This window comes from Carya illinoinensis, chromosome 3, assembly GCF_018687715.1.
Source record: "Carya illinoinensis cultivar Pawnee chromosome 3, C.illinoinensisPawnee_v1, whole genome shotgun sequence".
Classification (NCBI taxonomy): domain Eukaryota; kingdom Viridiplantae; phylum Streptophyta; class Magnoliopsida; order Fagales; family Juglandaceae; genus Carya; species Carya illinoinensis.
The window spans coordinates 36776187-36795519 of NC_056754.1; the positions used below are offsets into that span (position 1 = coordinate 36776187).

Consider the following 19333-nt stretch of genomic DNA (forward strand, 5'->3'; position numbering starts at 1 on the left):
GAACGTTTGATTAGACGTTTAAATGTTACTTTCTGTGATAGATCTCAACTGTCACAGAAAAGGGAACGTTCGAACGTTACACCAAAATAAACACCTCCAACCGTCACTAAAAATATTTTTAGTAATGGTTGCACAGTAAAACGTCGCTAATTGTTTTCTGTGACGCACATTAGGTGACAGTCGTGGTGACGGTTTCAAATTGTCATCAAATGTCTTTCGTGACATTTTGGCCATTTTTGGTGGCAATTTCTTCTGTCACAAAATACCAATTGTATTGTAGAGATTTTTTGTTCTTTCAAAGCAACCAAAATCCCTCGAATTGAATACATTAGATGTACTTGAGCATCAATAACTTTATTTATGCAAACTAATATCTCGACAATTTAATCCCTTCGAACTAATTTTATCACATACTCGTATCTATAAATAATACACGATTCTAAATATATAAAACAAAGCAATAGTACGTATACTGATCAAAACAGCAAGTACCTTCTTTTACCGTCCTTCAGGATTCATAATCTCAGAAAACACAGCTCCAGAGGACACCAGTCTATCTGAATCCTTCTTGGCATTTCTAAAACTTTGCTCTCCACTACTTGTCATGGTCACCTCGCTATTGCTGTATATACTTGACACTTGCCTACGACTACTACTGAACATGTTATTACAGTCATCACTCTTGGATAGAGGCAAGAGACCCTTCTCAGCATCATTCATCTCCAATTCAACCACATGATCATGCTTGCCGACTTTTTCAATACTCTCTTGCAATTGCAATGCGAAATCCAGGCCCCACACCACATCATTCATCGACGGACGTTCGACTCCACTATCATGCAAGCAACTCACAGCAACCTCACCAAATTTAGCCAAACACTCGGGCGCAATTTGACCCTTCAAAGCAGGATCAATAATCTGATCAAACTTTCCATTGAGAGAGCTTTGTTGGGCCCACTCTGCAAGACTCACCTGCTCCTTCTCGGCAGTTTTCAATATTGATGGCCTTGCAGATAACACTTCACACAGGACAATTCCGAATGAATACACGTCGGATTTCTCCGTCAACTGTTGTCGCCTGTAATACTCGGGATCTAGATACCCAAAGCTACCCTTGACAACGGTGCTAACATGGGCCTTAGACACACTAGTGGGTCCCATTCTGGACAATCCGAAATCAGACACCTTGGCTACCCAGTCCTCATCGAGTAAGATATTTGTTGTTTTCACATCACGATGAATGATCATGTGTTTCGCACCTGAATGTAGGTAGCTCAAACCTCGCGCTGCACAGATGCAAATCTGAAGACGCTGCTTCCATGAGAGAGGAGGATTATTGGACTTGTAGAGATGATCACGTAGGGTTCCGCGGGCCATATAACGTAAACGAGAATCATCTCCATACCATCGTTACAATATCCAATCAAAGAAACAAGATGCAAATGGCGGAGTTGTGAGAGTGTGATGATCCGCTGTTGAGTGTATTTTCGCTGAAATAATTGTTTTTATTTTTTTTTAATTAATATATCAGTTATTTATTTTAATTTAATTGCGTTTTAAAATTAGTTTTTTAATTTATTTGATGTTGTGTTTTATTTATTTTAGTTGTTTTGTAGTTTTTAATATCTTTTTGACGGTTTAGTTTTGCTTCCCGGAATGAGGATTAGATCTCATCTTTTCCCTACATCTCTTTTCCTTTTTCCTTTCTTTTTCTTTTCCTTTTTCTCTTTTTCCTTCTTTTCTTTTTCTTTTCTTTTTCTTTTTCTTCTTTTTCTTTTTTTTCTTTTTCTTTTCCCTGCTTCCCGCGTCGTCCCCCCCCGAGCTCTCTCTCTCTCTTCTCTCTCTCCCTCACGGCCGGAAACTTCAACAGCCCAGACCGCCGCCGTCCGGCCACCGTTTGGCTCGCCGCCGGTCCCGTTCGAACCCCCTCCCTCCGGTGCACCTTCCCACCAAATATCTTCCCCTACCGGCCAGCCGTTTGGCCGGAAAAGCCATTTGAAGTCCCACGGATTTTGCTCCGATCCGCCGCCGTCGCTCCACCTCCGGCCACCATTTCTTCACCACTTCATCACCGGTCCCTTGCCGTCCTAACCCACCCATTTCCGGCCTCCAACGACCACCGGAACAGCTCCTACGAGCTTAGTTTCCGATTTGCGTTTTCCGGCCATTTCCGGCGATTCCGCCGCCACCCACGGCCGTTCATCACTTCCAATAGCTTCACAACCATCCTTAGACCATTCCCTATCAATTTCGTGTCCTAGTTTGTCCCCGTTCAAAAGTGGGTTTTTCAAACCCACGGCCGCAGTGAATTTTCACTGTGACGTTGCTTTTCCACCGCAGTTTGCAACGCCGCTTGTTTTCTAAAATTACCGTATAGCGCTGTAAGTATTTTCCAAATCCTACTTTCAGATTTAAATATATTTTGCTCATTCAATAATTATTTATCTGTTGGTTGGCTGATTCCGGACTGAGTCCGAGGAGTTCGGGGGTCGGATGGATGGAGGACGGAGTTGCGTGTTTTATTGATTTATGTTGTTGGATTATTTTATTATTCATTGATATGGCATTACATGGTGCATGCACGTGTGTTTTTGTTTAAGTGTGAAAAGCCTGTGTATTGGCGTAAGTGGACTTACGGGTGCGTGTGTATCACGACCCCAAGCCGGGATGTGGTATTATCCCGGTGGAGCTCCTCTGGTCACTCGGGAGCGGAATAAACTGAGTGATGTCCCCTGAGTTGTCACTAGACGACGGGAGCGGGGGCTAGGGGTTGCTTGGCTACGAACGCGCCGGGCGCGGAACCGAGCATCGCTCTACGCACCGACTCCGTGGCCCTTCGCTGGTGAGGGCTAGAGGATGCTTGGCTACAAACGTGTGGGGCACGGAACTGGGCATCGCTCGTTAGGTGTCACATGCGTGGTGGTACTCTGCGGAGTGGCACTGGAGCCAGGGTGTGCAGATGACCCCTAGGGGAGGTCATAGTGCATACGGATAAAAATGTGACTTTGGCGTGTTTTCCGGAAAAGATGTGTTTTTGGGCCAAATGGGTTTTTGGCGTGTGTGGAAAACTGTGTCTTTGGGTTTTGTGCATTGGGCATGGTTCATGCATATTGTTTGAATTCTATATGTGTTATTATCTGGTAGTGTTTGGGTTTTACTTACCTGTGGTACCATTTTTGGTTCCGTAGCTTTTGGTGCAGAGTTAGAGGACGAAGAGGAGGAGGCTGAGCCCGAGGATGCGGCTCCGCCGGGTTGCTGATGCTATGTGTTATATTTGTTTAAAGCTGTATTTGTGTTTTTTTGTAATATTTTATCTATGTACGTTTTAAACAGCTTGTATTACGTTAAGAAAAATTCTGGTACTTAGTTATGGCTTTCGTTATCCGCTGCGTGTTCTTTCGTGCACATTTGTTGCCTCTGCACACACCGGCACCCGTTGATAGGATGGTGACCCAGGTTGTCACCATCCGGACGTCTCGATTTCCCCGTATTCTGGCGTGGAGATTTGGGGGCGTCATAGAGAGCATCTCAATCTCGGTCTCGAACTCGTGTACTCCCTGTTGAGAACCTGGTACCAAACGCTTGATCGCCACTGGGTGGTCCCCACCGTCTATATAGCCTTTGTAAACGTTACCAAACCCCCCCAACTAGGACTGTTCATCCGGACCGGTTTTTATCCGGTCCGGACCGGAACCCGGATAACCGGGTTTCCGGTTGCGGTTTTCGGCCCGGATGAAATCCGGATCGGATTCCGCATTTGCAAAACCGGATACATCCGGTCCGGACCCGGGTATGAAACCCGGGTTCCGTTTTATAACCCGGTTAACCGGGTTTGTATAAAAACTTCAAAAATCCGTATCTCTCTCTAAAGCCCTCGTCTCCCCGTCTTCCCAACTTCCCAAGTCCTCTCTCTCTCTCTAACACACGAAACCCTAGCCGCCACCGTAGTCTCCTTCGTTCTTCAGTCCCCAACTCCCCGACCACGATCTCTCTGTCGTCGAGCTTGAGCTTGGGATCCCGCGGTCTGAGAGTCTTCATTCTAGTGCCGATGCCGAAAAACCTCGATAAGTCTCTCTCCCGATCTGTGAACAATGCATGTAAAAGTGGTAGATCTAGCGATTTGGTGAATTGGGTCTCTGTGCTTGGATAGATCTGGTAGATCTAGTGAAGTGTCGAATGGGAGTTTTAGGGTTTTTTTGGGATTTCTCTTTTTCTATCTTAGTGGGTTTATTTTTTTTTCGTTCAGTTCTTGTTCTTTATTTCTATTTTTCCTTACAATCTGAACAAATCTCGATAGATTTGAAGAGATTTTGTTTAGATCTAAGTCATTAAGGTTTCTGTTTTACATGGGTGTTTTTGTTATAGTTTGTTCTCTGCAATTTGGTTCTGTTTTTTTTCGATTCGTGTCTTGTAGCTTTTGTTCTGTGCTACGGATTGTGTAGCTTTTTTTCAGGTCAGATATATTGCATCCTTCTTCAAATCTTTTAGGGCTTTTCCTTTTATTACTTTTTTTATTTGGGTCTGTTGTGATGAGAATGTTTGAATGTAAGAAGTAATTTTTTAGGGTTTTTTTGGCTTTTATTACTTTGTTGATTTGGGTTTTATGTGACTTCGAGTAGATGAGATTCTTTATGTGGCTTCGAGTAGATCAAAGTGAATTGTTTATGTAAGCAGTGAAAGCTCTCTGCTCCTTGTTGTATATTTCTTCACCTTAAAAGCATGATAAATGGTTGCATAGAGTTGGAGAAGTCTTTATGCCTTTCCACAAGTTGCAGCTATTGGGAATATGGTCCCCAGCTATTTGTCTCATATGGAAGGAAGGAAGGAGGGAAAAGACTGATGCTTCGAAGTCATGAAGGAGCATTCACATGGAGGATCTCAGACGTTTCTTTTTCAAGACATTATTCCTTGAGACAATATTTATATAACTTTCATGACTTTCTTATTGCTATTTCTTCTTCCTCTTAATTAGGTATCTCTCTTGTATACACCGAGTGAACTTGGGTTTTGTCTAGTATTCTATTTAGAAAACTTTTACTTCAAAAATGATATTTCTTCCCATGTTTGAGATCTAGTATTGTTGTAAGTATTGAGATTTGTAGTTCCATGTTACTATGCCAAATCTTGGGTTTGTGACAACATATGCCTCTTGCTTCACCATTTTCAAGTTTTGGTTAAGAAAGTAAACCGTGCTCTTTCCCTCTTTTTTTTTTTTCATCTTTTTGTATCTGCAGAAACAGTTCAATATAATTTAAGGGGTTTAATTTAAAAAAAAAAAAAAAAAAAAAAAGACCCGGGTTCAATCCGGGACCGGAATCCGGGTTTTTCAAAACCCGGATTCATACGGGTTCCGGCCCGTTTCTGACCCGGGATAACCTGGTTCGGGTTCCGACCGGGATTTGAAATCCGGGTTCCGGTTTGGGTCTACCCGGATTCCCGGGTCGGAACCGGATGAACAGGCCTACCCCCAACACCAACAATGAAAGTGTCGTCGAAGTTGTCGGTGGCTGCTTTAATCTCCGCCAATGAAAGGTATCGACTCAGAGCGGATGGAGAGACGACTTGCGGGTCTTTGTTGACTTGGTCGTAGTGAACGAAAATGGACCCCACCAAGAGGTCCCATCACTGGAGCCGGAGTCCTTGACTCTCTTGCCCATCCGGCGAATCAAGAAACCGAGAATTGAGAGAACAATAAATCCGGCGACTTCCCCGGCGGCGACAGAAATTATTATTATTCTATTGCTTTTCGAGTTCTTTGTCTTTCCTGGTGGAGCAATCGTTGGAGGTTAGGCGGACGTGGATTTGGGTTGGGTCCGCCAAGGTTGTTGCTGAAGTCGCTTACTTTAAAGATTTCAACGCCGTTCAAGATTGCGTTCTGGTCTGAAGTAGTCCTTTATTTCTGCGGTTCTGCTCCTAGTACGATATAGAGGAACACTTTTTTGTCGGTTGCTTTACCCACCATGGAAGCGGCATAGTCTTTATGCACGGGAAAACCATTTCCACCACTCCAGCGAATCACGTCAGCAGCTTCCTCCGCAGTTTGATTTGCTATGAAAATAAGGAACTCTCTGTCGGAAATGTTTATAACGTCTGGTTCAATCTCGCAGAAGTGTAGCCTAATGAGGTAATCAAACCCAGCATCTACTAGGAATTTCCGGGTGAGATTGTAGGTCAGGTTGATAGTTGAGTTCTGCCCCATAGTTCGGGCAGTCCGATAGACATCCTCCGGTGCAGTGTAGGCAGGTTCCATCTCAAAATTGAGTTGGATAGTATTATTCGGAGGTAGAAAAAGTTCATTATATTCTTGCAACAAGTAGCTAGCCATCGTCTAGAGTCCAGCTACGGAACATCCCAGTGTCACCAGAGGGTGAGATGGTTTGCCCTCCAACATTTAATCTGTATACCGTCTGGAGAGCCTTGCTGTTATCGATGCGGTACCGATTCTGCTGGCCGATAAAATGAAACCCTTGATCGTCAGCTGAAGTGTAACAGAGATTCGGAGGGATCGACCTCTGATCGTACTTCTCGATATTGACACAGTATTATCTGAATATGGTAGCACTCAAATCCTCATCTGCGTTAAGTGAAGCGTTGAAGTTGCTAAGAAGGGTAAAAGCACCAGCTTTGACAGAGAAGATGGCATTAGAGCGATCAAAGTAGTTGGAGTAGGAGACTGGGTAAAAGTGCAGTCGAGTGAATTTTTGGCCTGCAGTGACGGGGAATATGTAGCTGAACGGAGAAAGAGAGAGCCGAGCAGTCTCAAACGGGACTTGGGCAACACTGGATCGTTGTTTATCTGCAGTAGCGGGAAGAGATGACTTGTTTGGTGATAATTCAGGAGTTAAAAATTCTGAATCCACGTCTCCAATCCAGGTCCGATTATCAGGAGAAATTGAATTTCAAGAGGAACCACAGTTAACGAGGATGTTCTCGACCGGTTTGTAAGGAAGCGGTAAGTAACCTGCGGCGTTGCTTGTCGGGAATTGCAACAAGAAGACAAGACAGAGGGGGGCAAAACGCTGTACGAGCGTGGTACTCATTCTAGCAGTGAGAAGAGCGACTCGGGTCTTGCGCGCTGCGGGTATGGAATCTGCTGTATAAAACACAAATCGAGCGCGGAATTAGTGAGAGAAAATAAAATACAATATAAAAGGAGATTGAGAAGGGAAGGAGGACAGAGATCTAGATAGATTTTGAGGGATGCATATTTGTTTTATAATATAAGGTATATATTTCTATTTATAGAAAAATTATATTGAGATAAAATAAAGTAAATATTTTAAATATTATGAAAATTAAATCAAGATAATATCAAATTAATCAAAATCATTAGATAATTATGAAAATAAACTTAAGATAATATCAAATCAAATTATTAATAGTATCTTCAATATCCCCTTCAAATTCAAGGTAGAGAACTTTGAAATCTTGAGTTTGAAATCTGAAAGTAAATATCATATTCAATAATTGATTGCCAATGAGATGATGGTGTTGGTGGTGAAGTGGCTGGCTACTGAAATATCAAATATGAAGTTGTAGCCAACAATGGGCTATATATGGCCTTCGCTAACTATTAGACCAAAATCAAAAGGCTAAAATTAGATTTGGGGCTTCAAACAATGCTTACAATAGAAAAAAATCTAATAAAAAAGTCCTACAGCTAATAGAGATACTCAAAATGTATTAATTTAAGACGATAGATAATTGAATGGCAATAAAAAATTAGTGAGGAGTAGAGTTAGCTGGAAAATAAATATTCCACAAGATTGATCATAGTGTTAGCCATGGACTCTGATACCATGATAGAAAATAAAATATAATATAAAAGGAAATTGAGAAGGGAGAAAGAGAGAGATAGATTGTGATGCCCCCAGATCTCCGTTTGGGATCGAACAAACATTTAAAGCGTTGGGACATGCAACACAAGGTTACCTGCCCTCGTTCATGACATATATGATGCAATGTTCCTAACATGCATATAGCATTATGCAACATTCACAGCGGATAACTTTATTTTTTTTTAATACTACGCACCAAACTTATAACATCCCAAATAATTAAAGCATAATCCATGCATACTTAACAAAATAAATATCCATGATTAAAATACGAGTCTCAGAAGACTGTAATCTCAAAACATGAGAGACTAGACTCCATATTTACATTGCCCAAATACACTATTGAGCCAGTTCATCAAGTAACTCGCGTAACTTGACTAACGAGGCTAGAATACTGTCCAAACAAAAACTAACTATAGAAGTTGAAAGTTCCGCATCGCGTCTGCGACGTCTAGTCAACCTCCTCCAGCCTATCGGTGTCTGCTCCCTATTCTGAACTTGACACATGGCCTACCATTTGGGGGGAATGATAGTTGGAACTACCATGGTGAGATTTGATTACAAATCTTAGTAAGTTAACAGGAAACTTTCACACAGGTTAATGATGCATGCATAGAAATAAAGGTACGAATGCACCATCAATGTAAAAAGTAAATATAACATAACTTGACATAACATGGCATAAAATAATAAGCATAATGTGACTTGACATAACATGGTATAAGCTGACATAATTGAACAGAAACAGAAACTTAGCTTGATGTGACATGAACTTAAATCATAACATGGATATGAACTTGAAACATAAAATGGACGTGAACTTGAAGCTTGACATGAACGTAAACTTGAACATAACGTAACGTGAAACATGACTTGAACATGAAATACATGAACTTGGAATCTTGTTCAATAGACTTAATTAATAAAGTGACCATATGGGTGCTACACAGGTCCCCTTAAGCCGTGTGTCCCTGCCTATTACTGTATAACAAGACAGGTATCTACACCAACTGTGAGTGCGTTAATACGTACTCCACAGTTGTTGTGGCCCCACGTATTCTACATGTCACAATTGCTATGTCTCTTGTAGTGTATGCTCTACAGTTGTTGTGGCCCCATGAATTATTTGTGCCACACTTGCTGTGAACACACATAAAATAAAATATGGCTCCATTCGTATTAGTGTCTGGTGCGCTCCGGTGACTAGCTAGTTAGGCCCCATTTGCAACTTGTTAACTGTACTTCGTCAACCTAGGGAATTTCACACTTATTTAGACACTCCAGCGTGAACAAAGGAGTTCTACTAGGATATTACCCCATCCTAGCACTTAGGGTCGTGATTGAAATAAATAACTTAACATGACTATTCTCGAGATACACAAACTGTATTCGAGACTGGACGAGACATGAATATGGACAGAAGTCCTGACGTAGCGTAACGTGACTTGAACGTAAGACAATAGACATGACGTACTTTGAGATATTAACAAAACATACAATATTTCATAACATGGTATAGCATGTAACAGACAATAGTTCATAACGTGGCATAACATGTGACAGAATATATTTTGTAACAAATAAGTATTTCATGACATAATAATTCATGTAACAGATAAACATGTGATGACATGGCATGGCATGTATAACAACATACAAACATAACTATAGTTTCCCTTACTCATTACACACACACAATAAACTGATAGTAAGTTAAGAGTTAACTTACCTCATTTGTCGCGTTCAATGAAAATAAAGCACGAAATACGAGAAACTTTAAGAGGATATTCTAAAAGTTAAAAATTTAATTACTAACAATTATAAATGTGCAAAAGAGACAAATTAGAGTAAAATTACCATTTTACCCTCTACATGTGAGAAAATGACCATTTTACCCCTAACTTAAGTATTTCACATCTTAACTCTAAAAATGAGGAATGTGAATTTTGTCTGGAACTCAAATATCAATTCAGAAAAATTTAAAACAAATCACAACTATGAAAAACACACTATGGCCGAAACATCCATAGGCCATTTCTCTTTATTTTTGTTGCAATTCCAACCAACTTCAAAACTCATGCTTAAACCAAAATTTTGCAAACCAACATCTTCCTATCCTAAGTTTAAAACCAAGCTTAAAACATCCATTTAGAAAAATCTAATAATCAACACCAAAATTTTTATAAAAAGATCCAAACACTTGAATCACAAGCTTTGACTCTAAATCAAAACATCTCCAAGAATTCCAAAAATCAAATCTTACTTCTAACATATTCATAACATCATCCTAAGATCAACCATGCTTTAAATAATCAAACTAAAGTTACCAAAATCACAAAATAGCACTTGGAGTTTTTGGTTTTACACTTAGTCTAAAAACAGAAACTTTTTCTTTCTTAACTAACTTTGATAAATCTCTTGATCAATGGCCTAAGAAGGTGAGATCTTTGAAATAAAGCATCACATGGTTTAAAAAATGTGTCCTAAAGAATATCCAACCATCAAACTTAAAATCACATGGCTAAAACTCAATAAAACATGGATCTGACCCAAAAACATCAAATCTTAGGCCTAACCGAAATCCTCTTGCATAGAAAAATCATATCTTTGAAACTAGTACTAAATATCTTCAGAATAACATCCTAACATGAAACTAAGAGACTTAGGATCATCAGATAAAAATATCAAAGCCTTTAGAGTAAGATCAAACCACGAAATATTCAAACTTTCTTCAAATAAAAACTGTTTTTCCACTTCCAGTTTTCAAGTTTCTAGATTTAAGAAAATCTATCACCAAAAGCTTTATTCATGCAACAAAACTTCAATGAATACTGTTAAACACATGCTAAAAACACTCCATAAAAGTTTCGGACCAAGATATGTCCATTAGCTTGGTCAAAAATTTCAAAACATAACATACTCTCCAGTTTCAAGCCTAGAATGACCTTTCCATGGTTGAAAATACTTTTTACCAATGAAATGACCATGGAATGATACAAATAATATATCCACGAAAACTATACGCAAAGAGGAACAACTTTTATGAAGGAGTAATCGTGTGAAAATACTTACAAAGGGTAAAAAAATCTCCACGTAAAAGGACCTAGGAATCTGCCCGAGAGAACTCTTTTGGGTTTCTCTCTAAGAACAGGGTGAAGAAGTGATTAAAGGGAAAGAAGTGTGTCTTGTACGACTCTAGACTTTTGGAGGGGAAAGATATGGGCTTGAATGACTCTTGATTGGAGGTGGCTATGTGCCATAAGGTGGAGAATAGTGAAGGGAAAGGACTGCCTGCAGAAGCTGTGAGGTATGGAGGTTGATGAGGTGGGTTTCTCCATCCCATCAAGACACTATTTGGTGTTTCCAAGGGCCGTGGATGGTCTGCCATGTGGGAGAGAAAACTTCTTTCAGAAGCTTTGCCAAGGTGGCCAATTTCGTGGGCCTTGGTGGGCCTCAACCAAGTGGACTTCAATTTGGGGTTTAAGGGGAGTTTGGTTAGGGTTTGAGATGCTATCAAGCCTAAATCTAATTTTTCTTGGCCCAATCAAATTTTCAAGGTTAAAAAGGTTGGATAATGATGTCATAACAAGTATTTAATGAATTAATAGCATGTAAAAGTGATTTAATCAAGTGATTAAACACAATACTAGAAATACGATAAAAAGGGGTTTGGAAGCCAACTTTAGGGTTTAGGGAAACCATTTAGGGTTTCTGTTTCAACCAATCTTTTAGGGTTTCAATTGGATTCAAAGCATTTAGGGTTTTACTAGGGTTGAAACCCTCTTTGATCTGGCTCAATTTGGCTGATTAGATGAAAAACAATTTTACTTAGGTGGCATGATCTCATACCTTGATTTCTTTCATAAATCCATCGAATGGTTCCTCTTTGTACCAGGTGTAACAGCCCGCTAGAAATTCAATTGTGAAATTTCTATTGACTTTAGGAACCTCGTGAAGACTCTATAAGCTTTCACGAATCCATTAATCATATAGGTTTTTGTCTAACTACATAGTTAGTGTTATTATTTACTATGGTATCAGAAGTGTGTTTTTGATTATTGGAGATAGTTAGAAGTGTCAAAATGTATTATGGTTTGTGCCATTAGACTCAGAGGGTTATTTAAGATCTTATGGTGCAATAACACTTTTTCATAATTTCAGGCGAAACATCTGTTCAAAACTGTAAATATTATTGGATAAAAATATCTTAAGCTAATTTTGTGGATATTATTGGATAAAAATATTTTAAGCTAATTTCGTGGATATTATTGGGTATAAATATCTTGAGTTGATTTTTGTAGATATTATTAGGTAAGAGAGTCCTACACTCCACTCTCACTCCGGGTAAGAGAGTCCTACACTTAACTCTCACTTCGGGTAAGAGAATCCTACACTTAACTCTCACTTCAGTCTCATCTTTTCCATATCTCATCCATAAGTATCTCCAGCCACCCCTCCCCATGAAATTATCTTCATTTACGCTTTCCATTGAAAGAATACCAAACACTCTCTCTCGGACAGCTTTTAAGAGTTCTTTTGTACACCCATTTTGAAGCTTTTGTAAGTGTTTTATCATAAAGTCTCCTTCATATAAGTTGTTCCTTTTTTAGTCTAGTTTACGTGAATATCTTATTTGTCCTATTTAAAGATCATTTGGTCAGTCAAATATTGTGTAAAATATAGAAAGTTCATTCTGAGAGATAAACTGGAGAATATGTTATAGTTTGGAGTTTTTGACCAAGCTAATGGATAGATATTAGTCCGAAATTTTAATAGAGTATTGTTAACATGTGTATATGATTATTGGTTGATGATTTTTGCATTATTAAAGGTTTTGATGAAAGATTTTCTTAGATTTAGAAACTTAGAAACTGGAAGAGGAAAAACAGTTTCTGTTTTGAGAAAGTTTAATTCTTTGGTGGTCTAAACCTATTCCAATGACTTTGATAATTTTATTGGAGTATCCTAAGCATCTTATATACATGTTATATTATTATTTTGAAGATATTTGATGTTAGTTTCAAAGATATGAAATTTTATGTAAAGAGATATTCAAATAAGCCAAAGTGTGGATGTTTTTGGCTAAATTTATGTTTTGGTTAATTTTTAAACATGTGATCTTGAATTAGAAACTTATATATGTTTTAGGACATCTTTTTAAACCATGTGATGGTTTGGTTTGAAGATCACATATTTATAAGTCATAGATCAAAAGGTTGATCAAAACAAGTTGGAAACAAAAATCAATGGAAATAGCATATGGGAATTTCGGCCCTATGGAGTTTTAAAAGTTGTTATTAGTTTTAAATTTTTCTAAATTGATATTTGAGTTGAGGATAAAATTTACATGAGGCATGTAAATTTTGGTGACTTTTGGAATTAGTATGCAAAATCCTTAAGTTATGGATAAAACGGTCATTTTCCTACATGTAGAGAGTAAAATGAAAAATTTACTCTTTAAGTTAGTATTTTCCATATTTCAAGTTATTAGTGATTTAGTGCTAACTTTTAGAATCATTAATTATAGTTCCTCGTGATCGCGCTTGAGGTTTTATAAGAAACGCGGAGATCGAGGTAAGTTAACTTTTAACTTACTAGCAGTCTACTGTGTATGTGTGCTAAGTAAAGGAACTATAGTGTATGTATGTGTGTTATCATATATGTCATGCCATGCCAGGTTATCACGTAATTGTCTATTATACAGAATTTATTCTGTCATCAAGTTTTATCTGTTACATAATATATTCTGTTATGTATTACTGTACATTATAAGTACGTCATGCTAAGTATGCCATCTATTACATGTATGTCAAGTCATGTAATATTCACTGTTGCAAGTATATCATGTTAAATATGTTGTCTATTATATGTTATGCCATGTTACGAAATGTTTCTATCTCAAGTTGGTCATGTCTTTCAAGTTATGTTCAAGTCACGCTGTGTTACATCAGCGCTTCAGTCATTTCGTATTCCAGTCACGTTTCATGTTGAGTTTGTGTAGAATACATGGGGTTACAACAATTGTGGAGTATGTATTTACACGTAGAATACATGGAGCCACAACAACTGTGGAGTATGTATTTTTCATGTTAAATCAAGTTTGTGTAGAATACATGGGGCCACAATAACTGTGGAGTATGTATTTACACGTAGAATACATGGGACCACAACAACTGTGGAGTATGTATTTTTCATGTTAAGTCAAGTTTGTGAAGAATACATAGGGCCACAACAACTGTGGAGTATGTATTTTTCATGTTAAGTCAAGTTTCAGAGCAAGTTCATGCTAAGTCAAGTTTCAGATCAAGTTCATGTCAAGTCAAGTTCAGTTCATATTTCAATTTAAGTTATGTCAATTATGCTATGTTGTACGCCAAGTTATGCTTCAATTACTTATGAATTTAATTATGCATTTATACTTTTACTGTCATCCATGCATCATTAGCCTGTGTGGAAGTTTTTTATTAACTTGCTGAGATTTGTAATCAAATCTCACTGTGGTAGTCCCAACTACCATTCCCCCCAAAAATGGTAGATCTTGTTACAGGACCTGAAGGAGAATCAGGAGCTGACCAATTAGACACAGTTAACTGAGCGACGATACGATGTCAATGTTAATATAGTAGTTAACGTAAATTACTACTTGTACTATGGAGTTGCATCTCCAGTACTTTTTGGATCATAAGCATTTTGAACTAGTGTTGTGATCTTAGTTGTTGAATGGATCTATATATATGAAGTATGTTTTAAGCATTTGGGATATTTTCAGTTTGGTGCATAGTATTGCTAAAGAAAATAATTTATCCGCTGCGAATATTGCATAATGTTAGATACATGTTAGAAACATTGCATCTTATATGTTATGAACGGGGGCAGGTAACCTTGTGTTGCATATCTCGATGCTTCAAATGTCCGTCCGATCCCAAACGGAATTTGGGGGCGTCACACCAAGTGTCTAATACTATTCACTATGTGTGGCTAAGATCTTACTAAGTGTCCAAATAAAATTTCTCTAACCTAATTTGGACATTCCACACTATGATTTTGAAAACACTGCACTTAGTACACTTATTGAGGTTACTATTCACTCTAAAAAAATGCGTAATAAACTTAGTACTGAAAAATCCTAAATAATCATATTAACCTACAGTGAAAATCGTTTATCAAAACTCAACCTCGAAGTGCCCCTAAAAATAAATTCACAGTTTCAAACAAGCGTTTCGTCCGAAATTAAGAAAATGAGTTACTACGCCATAAAATCCTAAATAACCAACTAAGTCTAGTGGTGTAGATCATAACTTATTTTGACACTTCTAACCACCTCAAATAATTAAAATCACATTTCTGGCACCATAGTAAGTGATAACACTAACTACGTTGACATATTAAAACCTATGCGATTAGTCGATTCGTGAAAACTTATAGAGTTTTCACGAGATTCCTAAAGTCTATAAAAATTTCACTATTGAATTTCTAACGGACTGTTACATAGACTTTGAGGACTACATCTTTTTTCTTTCTCAATTGTTTCTAAAGTATACATCTCTATTTATTGGTAAATTATATTGAGATAATATAAAATAAATATTTTAAATATTATGAAAATCAAATCAATATAATATCAAATTAATCATAGTGATTTGTTAATTAGGAGAATCAAATCAAAATAATATTAAATCAAATCATTATCTTATCTTCAACAACTAGAAAGTGAGATGTAGGACAAGGAGAGCTCGAAAAGTGGAGGTCGAAAATAATTGATAAAGCATTAACAATTGTTTTAACTTTTAAAATACATCACCAAACTTTACTTTTTCTATTTTATATATATATTTTTTTGAATCAAATCAACTAGATCATATATTGATGTAAAAAAATGCAAAGACAGATAATAAATTGTCAACATTACATAGACTGTTCTAACTGTACAGTCGACATAACCTGCATTGGACCATCTTCTATCCAGATCTTCTCATACTCATAGTCTAAAGCTAACTTTGCTAACTGGTGAGCAGCATAGTTGGCTTCTCTGTGAGCAAAATCAACATGCCATTGAGGCCAATATCTTAACATACTTCAAGCATCATTAACAAAAACCCCATAATCTGCATTAATCTCTTCATCAGAAGTCACTGCCTGAACAATGATCTTAGCATCTCCTTCAAACACCACCCTTCCCAAGCCCAACTCAGCACAAACTTCCATTGCCCTCCTTAAGGCCAGGCCTTCTGCCAGCACAGGTTTTACAACAGGTTTGTGGCTTGCACACACACAAACCATTGTATTTCCTTGCTCATCTCGGATAATAATACCATAGCCTGCTCTATTGAGTTTGGTACTCACTGAAGCATCCCAATTTGCCTTCAATGTTCTGATTTCTGGTTTTTTCCACCTTATGTTTCCTCTGTCACTCGTATTATTAGAAGGTACTGCATCTGTGTTTGTTAATGAGCATAAAAACAGATCCCTATCTGCATTAGCTGCTGTCACCACCTGTTGAGGGCTTTCTAGATCTTTTCCATGCACAAAGTAATTTCTCCTTAGCCAGATCCTTTGCATAATAAAACAGGCCAGCTGAAGAGAATCCCCATCCAGCTTAGAACACAAAGAGAACCACAATGTCCTGAAGTCAGGAAAAGAAATAGGCCACTTGTGTGTAGGACAGCTTGACATGGCCCAAACATCACTGGCTGCAGGACAGCCCCATATTACATGTAATGGAGACTCAATTTCTCTCTTGCATATAGAACACAAGTCAATAGCAACTATCTTTTTGCTTGCCAGATTTTGCAAAGTGGGAAGTACATTGTGGGCAGCTTTCCATACAAACAACTTAATCTTCATAGGTACATTTAGAGACCATAACTGTTTCCAATCTATCAAACCTGTTACAATACTCGAGCACTCTCCCTGCATTTGTCTGACCAGTGATTGTTGTAAGTAGTATGCACTTCTCACAGTGAAAATCCCATTTGCAGTATACCCCATATCAGTTTGTCCTGAGTCACAGTTTTGCTTAAGGGAATCTGACAGATCTTCTCCACATCTTCCTCATGGAATAACTGGTCCAGCACTTCCTTCTTCCATCTGCATTCCCCTTCATCAATCAACTCAGAAACAGTTGAATCCCGGCTAGGACCAAGAATAGGTAGATTGGGTTGTAACAGCACAGCATGCTTAACCCACTTATCATTCCAAATATTGATACTAGAACCCGACCCCACTCTCCACAAACTTCCTGCCTTGATCAATTCAATAGATGACCATAGACTCTGCCACACCAGGGATGAATTAGTCCCCTTCTTTGCATTCAGGATAGAACCCCTCTTAAAATACTTCTGTTTTAGGAGTTGTGCAACTAGGGAATTTGGATTGTTGAGAACTCTCCATACCTGCTTAGCCAACATGGCCTTATTAAAAGACTCCAGGTCTCTAAAACCCAAACCCCCATCCTTCTTAGAAACTCCCATACTTGCCCAAGACTTCCACTGAATTTTCTGCTTTGTATTACTACCTCCCCACCAAAAGTTTCCCATCATCGAATTGATTTCCTGCAGTAGCTTCTTGGGCAACTTAAAAACGCTCATAGTATAGGTAGGGATTGCTTGAATTACTGCTTTTAGTAATACTTCCTTCCCAGCTTGTGATAGGAATGTATTCTGCCAACTTGAAATTCTGGTCCATATCCTTTCTTTAATAGATCTGAAAGATTGGTATTTTGACCTTCCAACTGTAGTTGGTAGTCCTAAATACCTCCCATAGTTGTTATCTGCTGATACACCTACTGCATTAACAATCTCCTGCCTTTTTTCTGTACAGGTATTTGAGCTGAAAAAAACAGATGTTTTTTCTCGGTTCAAACACTGTCCAGATACCTTCTCATACACATGAAGCAATCCTTGAAGCTTTTGCCACTCCTCAATAGTTGCTCTACAAAAGAGCACACTATCATCAGCAAAAAAGAGATGACTAACCCTCAATCCTCCCCTAGCAGCTGCAACTCCTTTAATTTCCCCCTTATGCTCAGCCTGAGTGATCAAGGCACTTAAACCTTCAGCACATAATATAAATAGGTAAGGAGATAGTGGATCTCCTTGCCTAATCCCACGTTTAGGTTGAAAAGAGGCCCCAATTTTTCCATTTATCAAAACTGAGTAGCTAATAGTAGTGATACATTCCATTATTAGCTGCATCCATCTCTCTCCAAATCCCATTTTTGCCATAATAGCCTACAGAAACTTCCATTCCACACGATCATAGGCCTTTGACATATCTAACTTGATAGCCATCGAGCCAGTTCTGCCCTTCTGCTTTGTTTTCATGGAATGTAAGAGTTCATAGGCAATTATCACATTATCAGTGATGAGCCTATTAGGGATAAAAGCACTTTGGTTGCTTGAAATGATAAGATCCAGAACATGCTTCAACCTGTTAGCCAAAACTTTGGAAACCAGTCTATAGACAACATTACAAAGGCTAATAGGTCTAAATTGGTTTACAATAGAAGGGTCTTTTACTTTGGGAATCAAAGCAATAACAGTAGAATTAATCCCACTATCCATCCTACCCCCATTAAGAAAATGTAAAACAGATGCACTAACCTCATTCCCAACAATATGCCAATAGGATTGATAGAACTATGCATTAAAACCATCTGGTCCAGGGGCCTTTAGAGGGGACATTTGTTGTAGAGCTACCTCTACTTCTTCTCGAGTGAAAGGTGTTTGTAGCCTGTAATTCATATCATCTGTCACCCTTTTGGTTATGCACTGTAGACTGCAGTTTAGTTCTTCATCAGAGGGCCTGGTTGTACTAAAAATGTCTTTGAAATACGGAGTAAAAGCCTCAGACATTTCTAAATGACTCTCCCATTTTCTACCTTGCATGTCATGGATAGCTCTAATCTGGTTCTTCTTATGCCTCTGAGTTGCACAAAGGTGAAAAAACCTGGTATTTTTATCACCAGCCTGATACTAGTTCACTTTAGCTCTTTGCCTCCATTTAATGTCTTCTTGTTCTAACAAACTCTCCAGTTCTTTCTGTAAATTTTTAACAGCATCTATATTCAAAGGGCCTTCCACATCTTTCAATTTCCTTAGTTCTTCTGTTTTGTCCAGAATTTCCTTTTCACAGTCCACCTTCTTTCCCTTATTCCACCTCGTGAGCACTTGAGCACAAGCCTTGAGTTTTTCCTTAATTTTTCCCCACCCATCCTGCCCACATGTCACCCTTCTCCATTCTTTTCTAACAACATCCTCCCCTTCCACATCCTTAGTCCATTTAGCCTCAAACATAAACTTCTGACTTTTAACCACAGTTGGAAAACCAGTTCTATAACAAGTCAACAGAATTGGTCTATGATCTGATCTTCTTGCAGCTAAAGTTTCCACAGCTGACCTTTCAAACATGTTTATCCATTGAGGATTAGCTATGACACGATCTAGTCTTTCCTTGGTATAGTGAAGGCCTTGCTGTCTATTGCTCCAGGTAAACAA

The 19333-nt window shown here is 38.4% G+C and overlaps 1 protein-coding gene and 1 pseudogene across 1 annotated transcript; both read right to left on the reverse strand.

Moving 5' to 3' along the window:
* Positions 1 to 498: 498 nt before the first annotated feature.
* LOC122304162 lies at positions 499 to 7172 on the reverse strand (annotated as a pseudogene).
* Positions 7173 to 15914: 8742 nt separating this feature from the next.
* Positions 15915 to 16754, reverse strand: LOC122304757. Its single transcript, XM_043117021.1, has one exon. The coding sequence runs from the start codon at positions 16752 to 16754 to the stop codon at positions 15915 to 15917; it is 840 nt and encodes a 279-aa protein (XP_042972955.1).
* Positions 16755 to 19333: the final 2579 nt, after the last annotated feature.